The 21,454-nt window shown below is 35.6% G+C and overlaps 1 protein-coding gene across 2 annotated transcripts in view; it reads left to right on the top strand.

Moving 5' to 3' along the window:
- Nucleotides 1-20,532, top strand: part of LOC126455993 (farnesol dehydrogenase-like) — an 85,834-nt gene extending 65,302 nt beyond the window's left edge. For both annotated transcript variants that reach the window (XM_050091751.1, XM_050091750.1), the window contains one exon: nt 20,279-20,532. In XM_050091751.1, the coding sequence (XP_049947708.1) occupies nt 20,279-20,338 (60 nt within the window). In that variant the 3' untranslated portion in view covers nt 20,339-20,532. The remainder of the gene's footprint in view (nt 1-20,278) is intronic.
- The last annotated feature ends 922 nt before the right edge of the window (nt 20,533-21,454 follow it).

The following is a 21,454-nucleotide window of genomic DNA, read 5'->3' as shown; positions in this document are numbered from 1 at the left end:
GTAACGCCTTAAACATAATCTAATCGGTGGATGGAGTTATCAGTTAATTCTCTGAAGTAAAACTTCTTCCCTGGACATCTGCCCAGAGCGTCTACAATTTGCGAGACTCTAATGTTACTATTTAGCTCCAGTAACCTAAGCGCTACCACTTTTGCCTGCTCTCTGCGTTGTGTCTCTAATTTCCTATCTTGGAGTGCCCTTGATGGCTTCTAACCACCCTAACCTTAACAACATACATGACATTACCTCATGAATATACAACAGACTGATAACTTGTGCTAACCCAAAACACACTTCTTAATAAAAATGACTATATCAAAGTATCTACCAAATATGAGATTCCCAACAATTAAGACAAACGAATTACCATTCACACAATATTCTAGGTACGTAAATGTAAGGAAAAAATTGAACAATAAGCTTGATGACAAGTTATCACTAAATATAGAGTGGGATGCTAGCTTAGAGTCGTGTAATTCAAAGTTGGTGTGGAAACTGGGCCCCATATATGAAATTGTTGATTAACCCCTTCAAAATAATGAAGTAGGACCATTAAATGAAACAAGAATCACAATTAATTCGGTTTTTCCAATTAAAGAAAACATTTGACAAGCAATGATATTATTATCATAGTAAAAACTTGCAGTGTCTGATAAAAGAGCCTGAAGTAAGATTCAAATAACCATGTAAATGAGACAAATGCAATCGCCAAGATTTACTGTGACTGTGATGCCATTATCAGAAAAGGCAAGCAGTACTACAGAAGGTAATTTGTTGAAACTGTGGTCAAAGCTGAAAGCAAGCTCGTCACTGAATCTGAATGCAATGCTTCAAAGTGATGCTTGGCCTGAAGTTAAGGAAGTTGATATATATTGCACTTTGTAGCGTACTTTTCACAAATTTTAGTAAATCGTATAATTTGACTAAATGCCACAAAAATAGGTCAAAACACAGCAAAATAGCACCAGAGAACGAGACATTAACAAAACTTCAGAAAGTAATAACAAAAATTGGACATTACATGTGCATAATTAAAACTACTCATTTTTTGTTAATTTTCATCATATTTCATCATTTCTCGGATTTGTTCATAATTTTTTTGAATATTTCCACTATTTTTCAAGTTGTTCATCACTTGATTGAAAACTTTTTCTAAGGTCCGATCATTCCTCTTTCATTTTCCAAAGATTTCTATAAAAGTGGTAAAATTTGAAGCAAAAATGTCCAAAAATGTTGCAAGAACAATATTTTCAAACTAAAAATCCAGTATAATGTAATTCATTATAATCACCTTCTTTTAACTTTGTATCTCTGTTTAATATTTCCGTTTTCAAAAACCTGAAAATCCCATCCACTTATCAATTGCAAATATTTGTCTGGCAAATAATTTTAGATTCATTATTAAGACCTGTACAAACTTTTTCTCAGTATATCGTATTGTCCACCCTTAGTAGCTGAGTGGTCAGCATGACAGAATATCATACCTAATGGCCCGGGTTCGATTCCCAGAGGGGTCAAAGATTTTCAATGCTCAGGGACTGGGTGTTGTGTTGTCCTTATCATCGTCATTTTATCCCCATTGACATGCAAGTCGCCAAAGTGGCGTCAACTCGAAAGACTTGCACCAGGCGAATGGTCTACCCGACAGGAGGCCCTAGCCACGTGGTAAAAACAAAACGTATTTAGGTATTCACATTCAGTAACAGTATGTAAAGCAAATGGATGACAAATTTATTAGTTCACTTTCCAGCTGAAATGGACATTAAAGTTTATACCTGACTTTTGAACTCAAATGGACAACAAAAGTAAATGAATGTAAATACATAAACCTACAACCAGTCACTTTTGTAATAGTTATTTACTATTCCATGAACCGGTTTTTTCGAACCTTTTCAGGTACATCTTCAGATGGCTTTCTGGATGTTACATTACTATTTCTAGTATAATGGGTAAACGAACCAAATTACACGTTATCAATGCATTTTTTAAGAATATTCACGATTTTTTCCAAACTTTTTCAAGCATTGTCATATTTTTTCAAACATTTACCAAGTGCTGAACAACAAAATCGAAGGTGAATAATAAAAAAAAAATTGTCAACAGATGTAAATGAAGGTAAATGAAGTAAACGACAGTAAATGGATTAAAAATGAAGGTATATGAAAGAAAAATGAAGGACTATGAATAAAAAATGAAGGTGTCTGAATGTAAATGGCTTTTTCTCTCAATAACAAAAAATGTACAGCAAAGTGAGTTAGTAAACAAACAAAAAATGAACACCAAAAATCATTCACTATAAAGTAAACAACAATAAATGAAAAACAAAATATCATGGATCATCAAATAGACAATAAATTCTGGACAACCATAAATAATGACACTGAAACAAACAATAAAAAATGGGCAACAAATACCATGTATCATCAAAAGCATAGCAAAAAATGGATAACAAATGTGAGCAAATGTTAACAAAGTTAAATGATAAAAAATTAATTTTATCCATGTTTTGCAACTTGAAATGTGACTGTACTCAACACACTGGAAGTATGGATTAACAAACACCTACAGTCGTCATACACAGTCTGGTATTGTGAACATTTCTGCAGTAATATATTATTTTCCTTTTGAATATATCGTTTTCATTAAAGAACCAATGGAAAGAGGGTCCTGCCATGGGCAGTAGCATATCAAGTTTTCTGGCAGACATATTTCTCAATCATCTGGCAAGTAAGTTCTTTTATGGAACAAAAGATGAGATTGAAGAACTACTAGCAGCATTCAGTTCTTTCCATAAAAACATAAAATTCACAATAGATCATGAGGACAACAAAAGCATAAATTTCCTGGATCTTGAAATTACCAACCACCAACAAAACGTAAGTCCAGTTTACACTGAAAATGCACATATGCAGACATAACACTGGACAACTCGTCATGCCATCCGACCACACAGAAACATGCTGCATTTAGGTTCATGCTATGCAGAGTACACTCTCCTGATTTGGAAGAAAACACACTGAAGAATGAAATAGATACAAGAAAGAGGATTGTCATACACAGTGGCTATACAGCCAAAACAATTGACACTTCAGTCAGACAAATACACAAAAGTAAGACAACGACTGCCAACACTGTGAAAGAAGTGAAAATATTTGCCAGAAACCATAAGTGGGTCCCATATTACAAATATCGCTAACCTCTTCAAATAAACAAATGTAACAGTCGCATTCTCAACTAATAATAAGTTAGGAAACTTACTCGCCCATAACATAAAATCAAATATGCAAACATACACCAACAGTGGAGTGTACAAAGTATTGTGCCCCAGTCGATCTGCTTACTATGTAGGGAAAAGAGGCAGAAACTTCAAAACCCATTTTCAAGAACACGTTAATGCTTTCAGGCTCAACCACTTAGAAAAATCAGTCTTTCCACAATATGAGTCGAAAACGAAACATTTCATCAAAATTCTAGAAAACCATTTGATAGTACTACCTATTTAAGCCAGTGGTAAGACACTAAAATTTTTAGAACAACTGGAGATATACCTCCACAAAATAAAAAATACAGAATCTTTGTTAAATGAACAAACAGATCACGCAAACCACAGTTATTTAACTAATTTTAAAGACCTATTCTAAATTTGTTTCCTGAATATGTCAATTGTTTAATAATCATAACTTTAGCACAACAAATAAACTGATCTTTGATTAAACCATGTAGAAAAACATCTGTGAAGTGTTTACAAACATGTGTCTGCAAATCTGCTTCTTAAATAAAGTGATGTGTACGAAAACGATGGAGAAAAGAATCTATGCTGGTGCTAAAACGTTAAAAACGCTTTTATTAGATTATGTAGTAAGTTTATACTGTTCATCTTTTCCACTATTTCATACATATTTTCCCTGTTTGACTTACAATATTCATAGCCTAACACCAAACCTTTTAATTACAGGAATATGCATATCACTTCATTCAAGAGAAAAAAATAAAGTATGTTTTAAAACAAATTACACCTGATGACAGACACACAGGGTCCTAAACGCATTGTGTACTTAATACAACACTAAAAGTTGTGACTGAAGGCGTTTGTAAGTTTATACTTCCATGATAAAAGTTGATGTGAATGAAGGAAAATAAAATAACAATAAAGAATTGTGGTAAATAGTTGAAAAATGACGTAAATGAAAGAAAAAGAAGGGGGACAAATGAAAAATTGTAGTAAATAAACGAATAATAGAAGTACATGAACATAAATGAAGAAAGAATTTGTGTATCAGAATAGAAAATGGAGAATGGGATATTAAGTAAAATGATAGCAAATGAATGAAATGTTAAGGTAAATGATGGTAAATGAATGTAAATTATTGAAAAATTAAGGTAATTGAAGGTGAATTAATGAAAAGGAACAAAAAAGGTGAATGATGGTTAATAAATGTAAATGAATGAAAAATAAAGGTAACTCATATTTATAAAATTGAGGTAAAGTAATTAGTCATTGAGGTAAATAACTAAAAAATTGTTGTAAATAGATGAAAAATTGAGAATGAAATATTGAGGTAAATGACGGTAAATAAATGAAAGATTGGGGTAAATGGTAGTAAATAAACGAAAAATCGAGATAAATGATGATAAATAAGCTCTCAAGCGCTCTGGAGGCAGAAACCTGAAGTGCAGCTTCAGCCGAACAAAACTTTATGAGTTTTTCTACGTATCTGTAGTGTGTCGTGACCATATGTCAATGAATGGAGCTACAGTGAATTTATGAAATCGCTTCAATCATTTGTAATAGCCCTGTATATTAAATCGACAAATATTGGGAAAACACACAGTAGACAAAAAAATGTACTAAATGCAATTCGTTGAACCAAATGAATGAATTTGAGAGAAAGTTAGACAAAATAAGATCATCCTGTGAAATATGTATAACTAAGGGTCACCTTAATGGACATTATTCGAACAAAAGCACTAATGAAAGATGACATACAGAGTTCTTTGGATGACATTGGACAGGTATTAAAAATTGTACTAAATATGAGATGAAAAAAATATAACAGAACATGTGAAAAAGTTTGGAAAACTGGAGTCAGTTTGTATGACATTTTTTAAACCATGGTTTTTTTGTAGATATTATTTTTAAAGTTTTAGTAACTCACAGAATAATTTGAACAACAATGACACTTATAAAATAGTAAAAATAAACTGAAAAAGACATACTAAATGTTATATACAATGAACTAAATGATAAGAAATTAACAACACTAATGAAAGTTATAAAATATATTCAGTGTGTAATTTTAAAAGAATTAAGAACCTTTTGGAAAAATCATGGAAAGCTATATCAATTTGTGGAGCATGTAGAAAGTTAAGAAGATCATCAAATATAAATAAATATAAATATTTTATGAAATTTATATGTCTTTAGACTGGAGAGATTAAAAGGTAATGAAAACTGATCAACACTCCTGGAAATGGAAAAAAGAACACATTGACACCGGTGTGTCAGACCCACCATACTTGCTCCGGACACTGCGAGAGGGCTGTACAAGCAATGATCACACGCACGGCACAGCGGACACACCAGGAACCGCGGTGTTGGCCGTCGAATGGCGCTAGCTGCGCAGCATTTGTGCACCGCCGCCTTCAGTGTCAGCCAGTTTGCTGTGGCATACGGAGCTCCATCGCAGTCTTTAACACTGGTAGCATGCCGCGACAGCGTGGACGTGAACCGTATGTGCAGTTGACGGACTTTGAGCGAGGGCGTATAGTGGGCATGCGGGAGGCCGGGTGGACGTACCGCCGAATTGCTCAACACGTGGGGCGTGAGGTCTCCACAGTACATCGATGTTGTCGCCGGTGGTCGGTGGAAGGTGCACGTGCCCATCGACCTGGGACCGGACCGCAGCGACGCACGGATGCACGCCAAGACCGTAGGATCCTACGCAGTGCCGTAGGGGACCGCACCGCCACTTCCCAGCAAATTAGGGACACTGTTGCTCCTGGGGTATCGGCGAGGACCATTCGCAACCGTCTCCATGAAGCTGGGCTACGGTCCTGCACACCGTTAGGCCGTCTTCCGCTCACGCCCCAACATCGTGCAGCCCGCCTCCAGTGGTGTCGCGACAGGTGTGAATGGAGGGACGAATGGAGACGTGTCGTCTTCAGCGATGAGAGTCGCTTCTGCCTTGGTGCCAATGATGGTCGTATGCGTGTTTGGCGCCGTGCAGGTGAGCGCCACAATCAGGACTGCATACGACCGAGGCACACAGGGCCAACACCCGGCATCATGGTGTGGGGAGCGATCTCCTACACTGGCCGTACACCACTGGTGATCGTCAAGGGCACACTGAACAGTGCACGGTACATCCAAACCGTCATCGAACCCATCGTTCTACCATTCCTAGACCGGCAAGGGAACTTGCTGTTCCAACAGGACAATGCACGTCCGCATGTATCCCGTGCCACCCAACGTGCTCTAGAAGGTGTAAGTCAACTACCCTGGCCAGCAAGATCTCCGGATCTGTCCCCCATTGAGCATGTTTGGGACTGGATGAAGCGTCGTCTCACGCGGTCTGCACGTCCAGCACGAACGCTGGTCCAACTGAGGCGCCAGGTGGAAATGGCATGGCAAGCCGTTCCACAGGACTACATCCAGCATCTCTACGATCGTCTCCATGGGAGAATAGCAGCCTGCATTGCTGCGAAAGGTGGATATACACTGTACTAGTGCCGAAATTGTGCATGCTCTGTTGCCTGTGTCTATGTGCCTGTGGTTCTGGCAGTGCGATCATGTGATGTATCTGACCCCAGGAATGTGTCAATAAAGTTTCCCCTTCCTGGGACAATGAATTCACGGTGTTCTTATTTCAATTTCCAGGAGTGTATATTTTTAGTGTATCAGGATTATGTTCGCTATTTTTATCATCTAAGAAAGTTTGTAAATTAATGATGGTAAATGAAGATTAATAAATGTAAATTAAAGAAAATTAAATATAAAATAATGAGTAATGATATAAATGAAGGAAACTGAATATAAATTAGTGGAAAACCAAAGACATACTTGAATTTATGAATATAAATGATTATCAAAAACATTTAGTTACATGGCTCAAAGATATTTGGCTCCCTTTTTGAACAGAAAAATGTCCTAAATAGTTCATATTTTGGCTTCTGTGTATCTTATTGAAGTCCCTAAATATTTACCCCCTGAAATTGTATCAAGAAATAAAAGAGTTTATATTACAATTACCAAAATACATTCCAAAAACAAATAAGTAAAGAATGCAGGTAAGTCATCGTAATGAACATAAATCAATGAAAAATGTATGTAAAAGAATGAAAACTGAAGATAAATGAATATAAATCAATGACAGTGAGTGTAAGACGTTTTGTATAGTTCAATTTTTTCATCAAAAACCAGAAAAATTAAAACTCATTCACTTTGGAGCCATTGGAAGGAAATGAAAACTCATCTACATTTGTTATTGAATTATACTTATTTTCTCTTATGATAAAAAAAGAAGAAGCTGAGTAATTTTAAAATGTTTTTAACTAGTATTGTTTAATATCAGATAGAAAATATTTTGAATATAAATTACAAAATGGAAATGGCCATAGGGTATGAAAACAAACGAAAATTAGATAAAATATAAAAAAATTATAATGTTGAACAAAAAGTATTAACAATAAGAGTTTTTCGATTAAATTTACTGTGTCAAAGCTGCACTAACAAATATGGTAAATGTATCTGAATTCATTAAGAATAATAATTATCAACTAAATTGTACCACATATTTGGTGAATATTTGTTTTCCATTGTTTGAAGTTTTTTGGTTCATTTTTAGAGCAAAATTACACTACAAAATGAATTCATTTATTTATATTCATTTTTCACTCATTTATATTCACTTATCGTTACTTAACTGCTTTTTTAATTATTCACTTTCATTTACCTTAAAAATTACAGATTTACATTATTTTCCTGTATTTAATTGCTTTACCTCCCATGAACCATGGACATTGCCATTGGTGGGGAGGCTTGCATACCTCTGCAATACAGATGGCCGTACCGTTGGTGCAACCACAATGGAGGAGTATCTGTTGAGAGGCCAGACATACGTGTTGTTCCTGAAGAGGGGCAGCAGCCTTTTCAGTAGTTGCAGGTGCAACAGTCTGGATGATTGGCTGATCTGGCCTTGTAACCTTAACCAAAACGGCCTTGCTGTGCTAGTACTGCAAACGACTGAAAGCAAGGGGAAACTAAAGCCGTAATTTTTCCCGAGGGCATGCAGCTTTACTGGATGGTTAAATGATGATGGCGTCCTCTTGGATAAAATATTCCGGAGGTAAAATAGTCCCCCATTCGGATCTCCGGGTGGGGACTACTCAAGAGGGTATCGTTATCAGGAGAAAGAAAACTGGCGTTCTGCGGATCGGAGCATGGAATGTCAGATCCCTTAATCGGGCAGGTAGGTTAGAAAAATTAAAAAGGGAAATGGATAGGTTAAAGTTAGATATAGTGGGAATTAGTGAAGTTCGGTGGCAGGAGGAACAAGACTTGTGGTCAGGTGAATACAGCGTTATAAAGACAAAATCAAATAGGGGTAATGCAGGAGTAGCTTTAATAATAAATAGGAAAATAGGAGTACGGATAAGCTACTACAAAAGCATAGTGAACGCATAATTGTGGCCAAGACAGACACAAAACTCACACCTACTACAATTGTTCAAGTTTATATGCCAATTAGCTCTGCAGATGATGAAGAATTTGGTGAAATGTATGATGAGATAAAAGAAATTATTCAGGTAGTGAAGGGAGACGAAAATTAAATAGTCATGGGTGACTGGAATTCGAGGGTAGGAAAAGGGAGAGAAGGAAACATAGGTGAATGTGGATTGGGGGAAAAAAATGAAAGAGGAAGCCTTCTGGTAGAATTTTGCACAGAGCATAACTTAAACGTAGCTAACACTTGGTTCAAGAATCATAAAAGATGGTTGTACACATGGAAGAATCCTGGAAACATTAGAAGGTATCAAATAGATTATATAATAGTAAGACAGAGATTTAGGAACCAAGTATTAAATTGTGAGACATTTCCAGGGGCAGATGTGGACTGAAGAAACTGCAAAAAGGTGGGAATTTAAGGAGATGGGATCGGGACAAACTGATTAAACCAGAGGTTGTCGAGAGTTTCAGGGAGAGCATAAGGGAATAAGTTACAGGAATGGGGGAAAGAAATACAGTAGAAGAAGAATGGGTAGCTTTGAGGGATGAAGTAGTGAAGGCAGCAGAGGATCAAGTGGTTAAAAAGACGAGGGCTAGTAGAAATCCTTGGGTAACACCAGAGATACTGAATTTAATTGATGAAAGGAGAAAATACAAAAATGCAGCAAGTGAAGCAGGCAAAAAGGAATACAAACATCTCTAAAATGAAATCCACAGGAAGTGCAAAATGGCTAAGCAGGGATGGCTAGAGGACAAATCTAAGGATGTAGAGGCTTATCTCGCTAGGGGTAAGATGGATACTGCCTACAGGAAAATTAAACAGATCTTTGGAGAAAAGAGAACCACTTGTATGAATATCAAGAGCTCAGATGGAAACCCAGTTCTAAGCAAAGAAGGGAAAGCAGAAAGGTGGAAGGAGGATATAGAGGGTCTATACAAGGGCGACGTACTTGAGGACAATATTCTGAAAATGATAGAGAATGTAGATGAAGACGATACGGGAGATACAATACTGCGTGTTGAGTTTGACAGAGCACTCAAAGACCTAAGTCGAAACAAGGCCCCGGAGAGTAGACAACATTCGATTAGAACTACTGACGGCCTTGGGAGAGCCAGTCCTGACAAAACTCGACCATCTGTTGAGCAAGATGTATGAGACAGGCGAAATACCCTCAGACTTCAAGAAGAATATAATAATTCCAATCCCAAAGAAAGCAGGTGTTGACATATGTGAAAATTACCGAACAATCAGTATAATAAGCCACAGCTGCAAAATACTAACGCGAATTCGTTACAGACGAATGGAAAAGCTAGTAGAAGCCCACCTTGAGGAAGATCAGTTTGGATTCCGTAGAAATATTGGAGGCAATACTGGCCTTACGACTTATCTTAGAAGAAAGAATAAGGAAAGGCAAACCCACATTTCTAGCATTTGTAGACTTAGAGAAAGCTTTTGGCAATGTTGACTGGAATACTCTCTTTCAAATTCTAAAGGTGGCAGGGGTAAAATACAGGGAGCAAAAGGCTATTTACGATTTGTACAGAAAGCAGGTGGCAGTTATAAAAGTCGAGGGACATGAAAAGGAAGCAGCAGTTGGGAAGGGAGTGAGACAGGGTTGTAGCCTGTCCCCGATGTTCTTCAATCTGTATATTGAGGAATCAGTAAAGGAAAAAAAAGAAAAAACGGAGTAGGTATTAAAATCCATGGAGAAGAAATAAAAACTTTGAGGTTTGCCGATTACATTGTAATTCTGTCAGAGACGTCAAAGGACTTGGACGAGCAGTTGAATGGAATGGACAGTGTCTTGAAAGGAGGATATAAGATGAACATCAACAAAAGCAAAACGAGGATAATGGAATGTAGTCGAATTAAGTCGGGTGATGCTGAGGGAATTCGATTATGAAATGAGACGGTTAAAGTAGCAAATGAGTTTTGCTGTTTGGGGAGCAAAATAACTGATGATGGTCGAAGCAGGAGGATATAAAATGTAGACTGGCAATGGCAAGAAAAGCGTTTCTGAAGAAGAGAAATTTTTTAACATCGAGTATAGATTTAAGTGTCAGGAAGTCGTTTCTGAAAGTATTTGTATGGAGTGTAGCCATGTACGGAAGTGAAACAAAAGCGATAAATAGTTTGGACAAGAAGAGAATAGAAGCTTTCGAAATGTGGTGTTACAGAAGAATGCTGAAGATTAGATGGGAAGATCACATAACAAATGAGGAGGTATTGAATAGAAGTGGAGAGAAGAGGAGTTTGTGGCACAATTTGACAAGAAGAAGGGACCGGTTGGTAGGACATGTTATGAGGCATCAAGGGATCACAAATTTAGCATTGGAGGGCAGCGTGGAGGGTAAAAATCATAGAGGGAGACCAAGAGATGCATACACTAAGCAGATTCAGGAGGACGTAGGTTGCCGTAAGTACTGGGAGATGAAGAAGCTTGCACAGGATAGAGTAGCATGGAGAGCTGCATCAATCCAGTCTCAGGACTGAAGACCGCAACAACAACAACAATCACTGTACCTTGATTTTTTATTGATTTATGGTTATTCTTTATTGACTTATTTTGATTTACTACCATTTAACTTCATTCACACACACACACACACACACACACACACACACACACACACACACACACACACACTCACACACACACACACACACACACACACACACACACACACACACACACACACATATATATATATATATATATATATATATATATATTTATTTATTTACCTTCATTTACCTTCTTTGTTCTTTCATTAACATTTATTCATCCTCATTTGCCATTATTTCTCATTAATTTATGTTCATTTACCTTCACTTATCATCATTTTTCATTAATTTGTATTTATTTTTCTATGTTTTACTTCTATTTTCAGTTAATTTATGTTCAGTTTCCTTTGTTTAACATAATTTCTCATTAATTTATATTCTTTCATTATTCATCTTCATTTACCATAATTAATTGCCAAGTTTTCTTAGATGATAAAATTATGAGAATGTGAACTTGCTGCATCAGTAAATATAGATGATTTTTCGTTTCCTTTCAATCTCTCCAATCTGGAGAGGTGTAAATTTTATAATATACTTTTATTTAGTTATATTTGATGATCTTCTTAACTTTCTACAAAATCCACAAACTGATGTATCATTCCCTGATTTTTTACAAAAGGTTCTAAATTTTTTATATGCTTACACAATGAACAAATTTTCGAACTTTCATTGTTGTTGTTGTTATTAGTTTCTTGTTGTTTAGCTCATTGTCAATTACGTTTGGTATGTCTTTTTAAGTCTGTTCTCATTATTATTGTCAGTGTCAATGTTGTTCAATTTATTCTGCTTGTTACCAAATTTTTAAAAATAATATCTACAAACACGATCATAGCTTAAGCATTTCTTACCAACTGGTCTGATTTTAGCAAAATTTTTCTCATATTCTGTTATAGCTTTTTAGCTCTCATTTAGCACAATTTTTATACCTGTCCAATACCATCCAAAGAACTGTGTATGTCACCTTCATTATAGATTTTCTTTGAATAATATCTGTTAAGCTGACCCTTTTTACACATAAATTACAGACCACTCATATTTTGTCTAACTTGTTCCTATATTCATTCATTTGATTAACCACATTATATTTAGTACATTTTTATGGTCTGCTGTGTGTTGTCAAAATAGTTGTCTATTTAATATATACAAAATAAAAACCTATTATTATTAGTATCAATTTTTGTTGCCTGAAGGAAACATTCATTTAAAGTACCTTAGCATCATTTTTCATTCATCTATCTTAATTTTTATTTATTAACCTTTTATACATGTAGTTTTTATTTTTTTATTCATCTGCCTAAGTTATTAATTCCTCTATGTCAATTTGTAATTCACTTACGTCATCTTATTACTCATTTATCTCAATTTCTTAGTCATTTATATCAAATTTGTATTCATTAACCTTCCTTTTTTGTTCACTTACTTTGGTTTACCATCATTTATCTTAATTTTTCATTTATTTACATTCATTTACTATCATTTACATTGATTTTACATTAATTTACAATCATTTACTGTAATTTATCTTTTTTACCATAATTTTCTTCTGCTTTGCATTCTCAATTACCCATGTATTAACCTCAATTTTTTATTTATTTACCACAATTTTTCATTAATTACCCTGAGTTTTGTAACATCTTCCTTCCTTGGCTTAATTTTTTATTCATTTACATTTTTTTAGCATAGTTTACTTGAATTTCTGGTTGATTTACCAACATTTACCTTAATTTTTCACTCATTTAACCACATTTAACTTGAATGTTCATTCATTTATGTTATTTATCCCTATTTTGCATTTATTTACGTTTCTTTACCATAATTTACCTTTCTTGTATATGCATGTTATTAAATTATCGTCATTTACCTTCATTTTCATTAATTTCCCTTCATTTACCAATGATTTTCTTAAGCTTTCATTTAGTTATGTCATTTACCTTACGTTCTAATGCTAAATTTTCTGTTCTTATACATGAATCTTGTATTTAATTGTGTTCATTTATCTTCCTTGCTTCAATATTTCGTTTATTTACCTCAACTTTCATTTTTCCCCTTCTGTTTTGTTTCATTTGCTTAATTTTTCGTTCAGTTACCAAAATTCTTTCTCACTTACTTCAGGTTTCTATTCATTTACTTCAATTTTGTATTTATTTTCCTTCATTTACATCAGTTTTTATTCTTTTACCTTTATTTATCTTTGTATTTAAATAATTGTCCATTTGATTGCACATGAATTTTTGGTGTTAATTTTTGTTGTCCTTTTGATGGTTATTATTTTTGTTACCCTGTTTTTCTGTTTGTTTTATGGTGCATAACTTTTTGATCTCCATTTGTTAATCCTTTATTGTCCACTTTTGCTGTCCTATTGATGGTACATGACGTTTTGATGTGCATTTGATGTCATATGATTTTTTTGTTGTCAATTTTTTGTTTTCCATATGTTGTTGTTCATTTTTTGTATTGTGTGTAGTAGCTCATTGTGTTGTCAATTTTTATTATCTTAGTGGAGGAGCCATTTATGTTCATTTACCCACAGTTTTTAATCATTTGCCTTCATTTTTCATTCATTTAACTTCCTTTTAATTCATTTACAGTTATTTACTTCATTTACCCTCATTTACACTTGATGCCACATTTTTTTATCACTCCTGTCCATTTGTGTTGTCCAGCAGTTGGTTAATCAGATGTTAAATGTTCGAGAAAAATACGACAATGCTTGATAAAGTGGTGAAAAAGTTTGTAAAAAGAGCGAATATTTTGAAAAATGTTTTAAAAAGGGTTAATTTAGTTCGTTTAATTTCACTGTCCATTTGAGTTAAAAAGTGTGCTAAAAACATTAATGTCCATTTCAGCTGAAAAGTGAGATAGAAAATTTGTTGAACTAATATGTTCCAGTATTATGAAACTGTTTAAGAAACTCTATTATGTTTTATGTAACATTAATGGATGAGATTACCTAAATACAAAATATGGAGGAAAAATTTGTATGGATCTCAACAATGAATTTTAAATTATTTTGTCAAAGAAATTTTGAAACTAAAAGTTAATGAGGTTTTTAGTTTTTGAAAATAAAAATATTAATTTGAGATACAAAGGAAGAGAGAAACAAGGTAATTACAATGAATTTCTTGATATAGAATTTTCAGTTTGGAAGTTATTTTCTTGAAATGTATTTTTTATGTTTTTGCTTGAATTTTCATGACTATTCCTTGAAATTTTTGAAAAGTTATAGGGGACAATTGGCCATTTGACGACATTTTCGAAGGAAGTAGTGAAAAAACTTTAAAATAAGAAAATATTCAAAAAATGCATGAAAACATAGGCCAAAATTATGAAGTATGATAATTATCAATAGAACTGGTAATTTTTATACATGTACATGAGATGGCTATTTTTTGTTATTGTTTACTGATCTTTTAATAAAATCATGTTTCTAGTGCAATTTTACTGTTTTTAATAATTTCAAAATTTGTGCAAAGTGCACTAGATACCCGAATATAAATCTACTTAAGAATTTCCATATAGTGGCAGTATTATCCCTCGTATCAAGTTGAGGTCGCAGCTCAATCTCACTGTCGTAAATTTTTAGATGGAGGCTGAAGTGGCTGTAGAATCAGTCATTGGTGGCACACAATTGTCCCTCGCAAATAGCAAAGTGTTGATAAGCCCAAAACCTCTCTACATCCCTCGATAAATCGTCTCTGGTGGCGTTGCAGCCCAACTCCTAGGGACCATGATGATGGGGTGAATGCTCTCTGTGAAGTAATTTTGTACCAACTGTTAAATAAAAGGAAAACTCGTATTTTCGCTTTTTCGTATTTTACAGTCAACATTGTCAAAAGCTTTCTGTAAGTCTGTAAGTGCTAAAATCGTGGATTTCCCTTTCCTCAACTCATCTTCTAAGGTAAGTCGTAGGGTCTGTATTGCCATACATGTTTCTGCATTTCTCCAGAACACAAACTGATCACGGAGGTCAGCTTTTACGTGTTTTTCTGTTCCTCTATAAACAGCTCATCTTAATATTTTGCAATCATGAGTGATTAAGCTGATCGTTCTGTATTATTCAGAACTATCAGCAATTGATTTTCTTTGGGATTTAAATTATTACATTCTTCTTGAGACTGTGGGCATATCACCTGGATCATACATCTTGCACATCATGTGGAATATTTCTGTAATGGCTTGTTATTCTTAAAATGTCAATATTTCTGATGAAATGTGGTCTATTTCAGGGACCTTTCGGAGTACTGTTAAATTCTTTTTGCAGCATCATATCTCAGTGTGTTGTCTTCATCAATTTGCTCTTCCCTTTGCCTTTAAGTTCATTTCCCTTGTGTAGTCCCCTCTATACACTCCTCTTATCTTTCAGCTATCCCTTCTTTGCTTAGCACTTCCTTGCATTTCGAGCTCCTGATATTCATACAAGTTCTTGTCTTTCCTACAGAAGTCCCTCTAATTTTTCTGTAGGTAGAATATATGTGTATTGCCCAATCCTGTACGCTTCTACAGCCTTGCATTTATTGTCTAGCCATTACTGCTTACCCAGTTTGCATTTTCGGTTAATTTGATTTCTTAGGTGACTATGTTCCTTTCTGCTTGCTTCATTTATTGTATTTTTATGTTTTCTCCTTTCATAAATTAAATTCAGCACCTCTTGTGATTCCAGTGTGTTCTTCTAGGAATTGCTTTTTTCCTACCTATTTTATCCTATGCTGCTTCACTATTTCGGCTCTCAATGCCAATATTTCGTCATCTACTGTATTTCTTTCTTTTGTTTCAATCACTTGTTATCTAATGCTTCCTTTGAAAGCCTCAGCAACCTCTGGCTCGTTCTGTTTATTCAGCTCTCATGTCCTTGACTTCCTACTTTTTGGTAATTTCCTAAGTTTTAATCTGGAGTTCATAACCAATTAATTATGGGCAGATGCCACATCTGCCCCTAGAAACGTCTTATAGTTTAAAATACGATTTCAACATCTATGCCTTACTATTATGGAATGAATATAAAATTTTCCAGTGTGGTCAGATCTCTTCTGAAACTACAATTCAATTAAAGTAATGTACAGGCAAAACAAAAGTAGCGCAAATTGGCAATGAAAACATATAGTCTGCTATTCAGTTTTAATATTTAAGTGATTTGAAGACAACCACTGTATGGAATTGAAATAAATGAATAGATTGAAAAAATTGTCTGGAGTACATTTTGAAAACTAAATATGGTTTTCAAAGCAAAGTTTTCTATATATCTGAGATATTTGGTGAAACATGGATGTTTAATAAGAAAACCTTTCAAAGAAGTGTCAATTTCTCAGTGAGTTACTACCAGAGACAGCAAAACAAAAAAATTGCCCAGAGAAGAGAAATTATGACTGTAATGAAAATTAAATAGAAACGAACGGAAGATGTAGCCAGGTGAACGTGTGGTAGATCTGCTGGATTCCAGGAAAGAAGTAAAGACTGAGATGATTGCTTAAAAAAAGGTGGGCAAGGGCGTTAGGAAGTAAACAGGAGCTGCACAGATACATACAGTTGGTGCTTGAAATGTACAGAAGATTGTAGAGGAGGCTCATACTGAGCCATGTAAGTCAAACCGCCGACTATAATTACAGTGTTGATGATGATATGAATGACTTAATAGATACTTTCATTTGCATCTAAGGTGGCCTGTTCATCTGTCGTAAAGGTTTACAACAGAAACTGTAGTAATATATACACCCCCTCACAAAAACGCCGAAGCACTCAGAAGGGGAGCAGGAAATGAAAAGAAATTTCACAAGACTGAGAGCATATGTAATGCTGTTTCAGTGGTTATAAAACCGAGTCAGACTTACAAAGAACTTAGCAGCATGAGCCTACTTATCAGTATGATACTGCATACCCTCTGACATGGATGGACACACTGATTCAGTTGGGAAGGGCGTCATACAGCCATTGTGTCCTCTCTTGAGGCAAGCTGGCCCGCAGCTGCTGTAGCTGGTCCTTGATACCCTGGATACTCGCCCTGGGATGGAGTGATTGTCTGAGCAGTTCCTGCACATCTTCTATTGGGGACAGATCTGGGCATCCTGCTAGCGATGGGAGTAGCTCAACAGCAAACACACAGTCATAGAGTCATGTGGCATGTGGGGACGAGTACTGTTTTTTGAAAAATGGTACCATGGTACTGTCCCACGAGGGACAACATGTGAGGATGGAGGATGTATGTGGCATACCATTGTGCCAGCCAGTTCCCCCATTCACTACCAGTTGTCACCCTACAACATGGTGCCAGGAATAACACCACTGTCTCGAAAACATTGGAAGCATGGGAACTCTCCCTAGGTCGCCACCGTACTCACCAATGATAGTCATCCTGGGTAGCACCTATGATTTATCACTGTACACCGCTCGAGATGCAGCCATTTGTGATGTGATGATAACAGCAGCCTATGCATGGAATGCTGGTTCCCTAGTCTGGCTTTTGCTATTCATCGGCCAGTGGTGCATGTATACACAGAAAGTTGTATGGATGGCAGGAGCAGACATGAAGTGGCATCGATGTGCTTGGTGCACTATATGGTTGTGCCCTCTTGTGGTGGTCAGAAGTGGTTGACTGGAAGCTTGACAACGAGCATGCATGTCCTCACATTCTCATACGGTCCTACATCAGGTCACTGTCTCATCTGAATGACGTACAAATCTCTATATTGCACTATTTAAACAGCGGTCCAAACAGAGACCCACAGCGAGGCCTCTTTCAAACTCTGTCAGGTGCCGATAATGCTATCTCACAGGTGTACACGTCATTTCCGTGTCCTCCACAGTGAACAACATTCAATATCTGACACTGTTCACTCCCCTTATATATTCTATAGATCTGGTAACAGAGGACACTAAAGCTCCGTGGCGGCCTTTCCGTCAGCCACAGAGATATGCAACCCCAATCATTTACATAGCCATCAAATGTGTGTACCTGTATGATGTTCCACTGACATCCAACCATACCTTTGGGTGCTTCACATTATTTGCCAGGTAGTGTAGCTCGATCATGAAAATTTAGCAGCATTGCACAAAACTGACAGATAACCCTTAATGTACAGAAGGGTACAATTGTACAGTACATAAGGTATATAAATGTAATAATCTCTGTTGTGCAACTGACAGTGCTAGTATAGCCAGTCAAATATCTATGAGAAACAGTGTTTATATAATTGAAAATGAACTACTGGATGAACTTTAGGTTGGATGTGTAGGATGCTGAAACAAAACTCCATGTCAACAACACAAGTGTCAGCATCCTACACATCCAACCTAAAGACAGAAACTGGATGTCCTTGAAACACTCCAAATATGCATATACCAAAGAAAAGAACCTGAATTCATCTTAAATGACAAAAATGACAATATTTACATTAGTACCATCTCTGTTTTCAGCAACTGCCTATATAATTAAATTTGCAATGCACATACACACAAACAAACACATGCACACAAACACACACACACACACACACACACACACACACACACACACACACACACACACACACCTTAATATTTACCATAAATACTTAGTTATGTTACAACGACATCCCCCAAATGACCAAGGGACTCATCTCATTTACAAATACATCATCACACCAACAGCTTGTACCCCCTGACAGCTTGAAACTATATGCACATCAACTAATGGCACAAACTGTACATCCATATGCATATTTTAAAGCATCAACCAATGTAGTACCCCAACCTTTAGGTAGTTATTACATGTAACAGACATAATCCTAAGAACCTCTGCTTTGGAAAGTTTGCTCTCGTCCAATCACTCCCTCCATCCTCTCTCTCTCTCTCTCTCTCTCTCTCTCTCACACACACACACACACACACACACACACACACACTTTCTCTTTGTCTTCCTCTTGCTCTACATCCAGCCTTTAATTTCTATCTGTGATTCCTGATCAGAATTGTTATTTGTGTATAATTTACCACTGTAGCCAACATAATTGTTGTACTTAAAGGTTGTAACATGTCACCTGGTTATATAAATGGATATGAAGGTCAAGCTATGTTAACCTGACAAAATCTGATTTATATACCACATCAAATATGTATTCCAACATATTTATTCAACACCTGAAAACTAGGATCTCCAAAATCCTTTAAAATTTATTCTGTAATAATGTTCTTATGATGTATATTCTTTGTGCTTTGTGATAATGTTTCTCCTCTGCTATATGATCCTTGCACGAGATAGTTTTCCTGTGACCACTGGAGGTACTCTATTTTACTTATTTTATTTTTACTGTTAGATGCACACCTAGTTTTTTGTCAAAAGAAACCTAAAATCGTGTTCTGAAATAGTGTTTTGTTTCTCCCACTAGACTGTGCTACAAGTTCCTCCAAAAAATTGTAACACAACACACTCACACTGTCATACCAACAAATGTAAATCCACTTAATGATGCAAGTTTAAACCTTTGAAACGCATCATGGATGTAAATAAACATTGACTGGTAACAGTAAACTTGTTGTTCCATTTAATGTCAATAACAGTCACAGTAAAACCTAACCTAAAATGTTTGTATTTCTTCATTGGCTGTTTCAACTCTCGCCATTGTATAGACACAATGGCCTGTGTACCTTGAAGATTTATTTCCTTCCTATCTATTTCCCACCCCACTTCCTCTCCATTCCATTCACCCCACTTGTTCATGAAAGCTATATTCTATTCTAAAGCTCCTTCACTATTTGTAAATTATTCATTGCACTATATTGACATCTAGAGCCAGCTAGTTCCATTGCTTGATTAAAATTCAATAACATTATTCTATGTGGCTCTTAATTATTTTAATGATTATGTTGTCTAACAACATATTCATGAGACTTACAACACACTTCTTTCCATGTCACATTTGAAAATGGTACGAAACTGGTCATGTAAACAATTACTTTCATCAACAGTCTGTGAAAAGATTTTTTCTATCAGCTGATGTATGTAATTGTTTTTACAGGTCAACGAATTGGTGGTGGAGGCAGTTGCACAAGGGTCCCAGCCCCAAACACAACTGTAGCAGTTTCTTGTGGACAGGTGAACGAGAAGTGGCTCATCATCTTGACCATATTCTTATATTCTTGTCGACAGTTCTTTGCTAAGAGGGATACAAAGTCCTTCATTTGCTTTTACTGGTTACAAGAAAGCTCAAATAGAAATAGATTGTCTGTGAGAATAAAGATTATCTCCATCTCTGGAGCTTTGTAAACCACAGGTGTGAACGATTTTGGTGTATCATTTATTTGATCCTAAGGAGAAATACTTTTTTTAACAAAATCTGTCTAATCAGTACATGGTTTCCTTCTGCTTATTTTTGCATTAAGAACAATTTAAAAAGCAAATACCAAACCCGAAATAGAATATTGTGGAAGCAGCTTTGGAAAATTGCGAGTTTCTTGTGACTATAGGTCTGCACAGGTTCAAAGATTACATATGCATGGTCAAGAGCTAAAGGACTGTGTCGGTATTATGATTTTCGTCTATTTATATTTCAAACCATAGATAATAATTATTACTAGTTAAGACATTATTATCAACCATTCCTTCCAATAATTATGACCAAAAGTTGTAACTTAAGCAATGTGTCAAGAGTATGACATACTATGTAGTACTAAAGTGTGATCATGACTGATCTCTATGTTTTTAGTTCAGTGATTTCCAATCTGGTAAATACCCTATGAGGAGAAAACGAAATTTTCTGAGGGTTAAAAGCATAAGGTTTCGATTGTGTCTTGGTCCCAAAACTAAATTATTTTGTAACGATCTTTACTATTATCACAGTTTTGTAAGACTGTAAAACTGATAACATAAGCTATCAATAATTACTTTCTGTTTCAAAACTAGCATCAGGGCACAACACAACGTGGTGGAGGTTATGTTGTGTAAAAGGAACAAATCATCACCATCTCCCTAACATGGTCCACCCCACTACAAACATACACCATAGACATACATATGCATAATGTACCTATGACAGCAAAACTGAGACATTTACGTCAGATTTGTTTAAATGTCTCCTGAAAATGCCTTCTTCGCAATGTTGATAGTTTCCACAATGCACCAGGAAGAACTACATTATTCTCTTCACAATAAATAAACAAACTAATTGAAAACACAAACAAAACAGTAACTATGT

This window comes from Schistocerca serialis, chromosome 2 (assembly GCF_023864345.2).
Source record: "Schistocerca serialis cubense isolate TAMUIC-IGC-003099 chromosome 2, iqSchSeri2.2, whole genome shotgun sequence".
NCBI classification, from domain to species: domain Eukaryota; kingdom Metazoa; phylum Arthropoda; class Insecta; order Orthoptera; family Acrididae; genus Schistocerca; species Schistocerca serialis.
The sequence above is the reverse complement of the archived record's forward strand: the minus strand, read 5'-3'. Positions and strand labels throughout refer to the sequence as shown.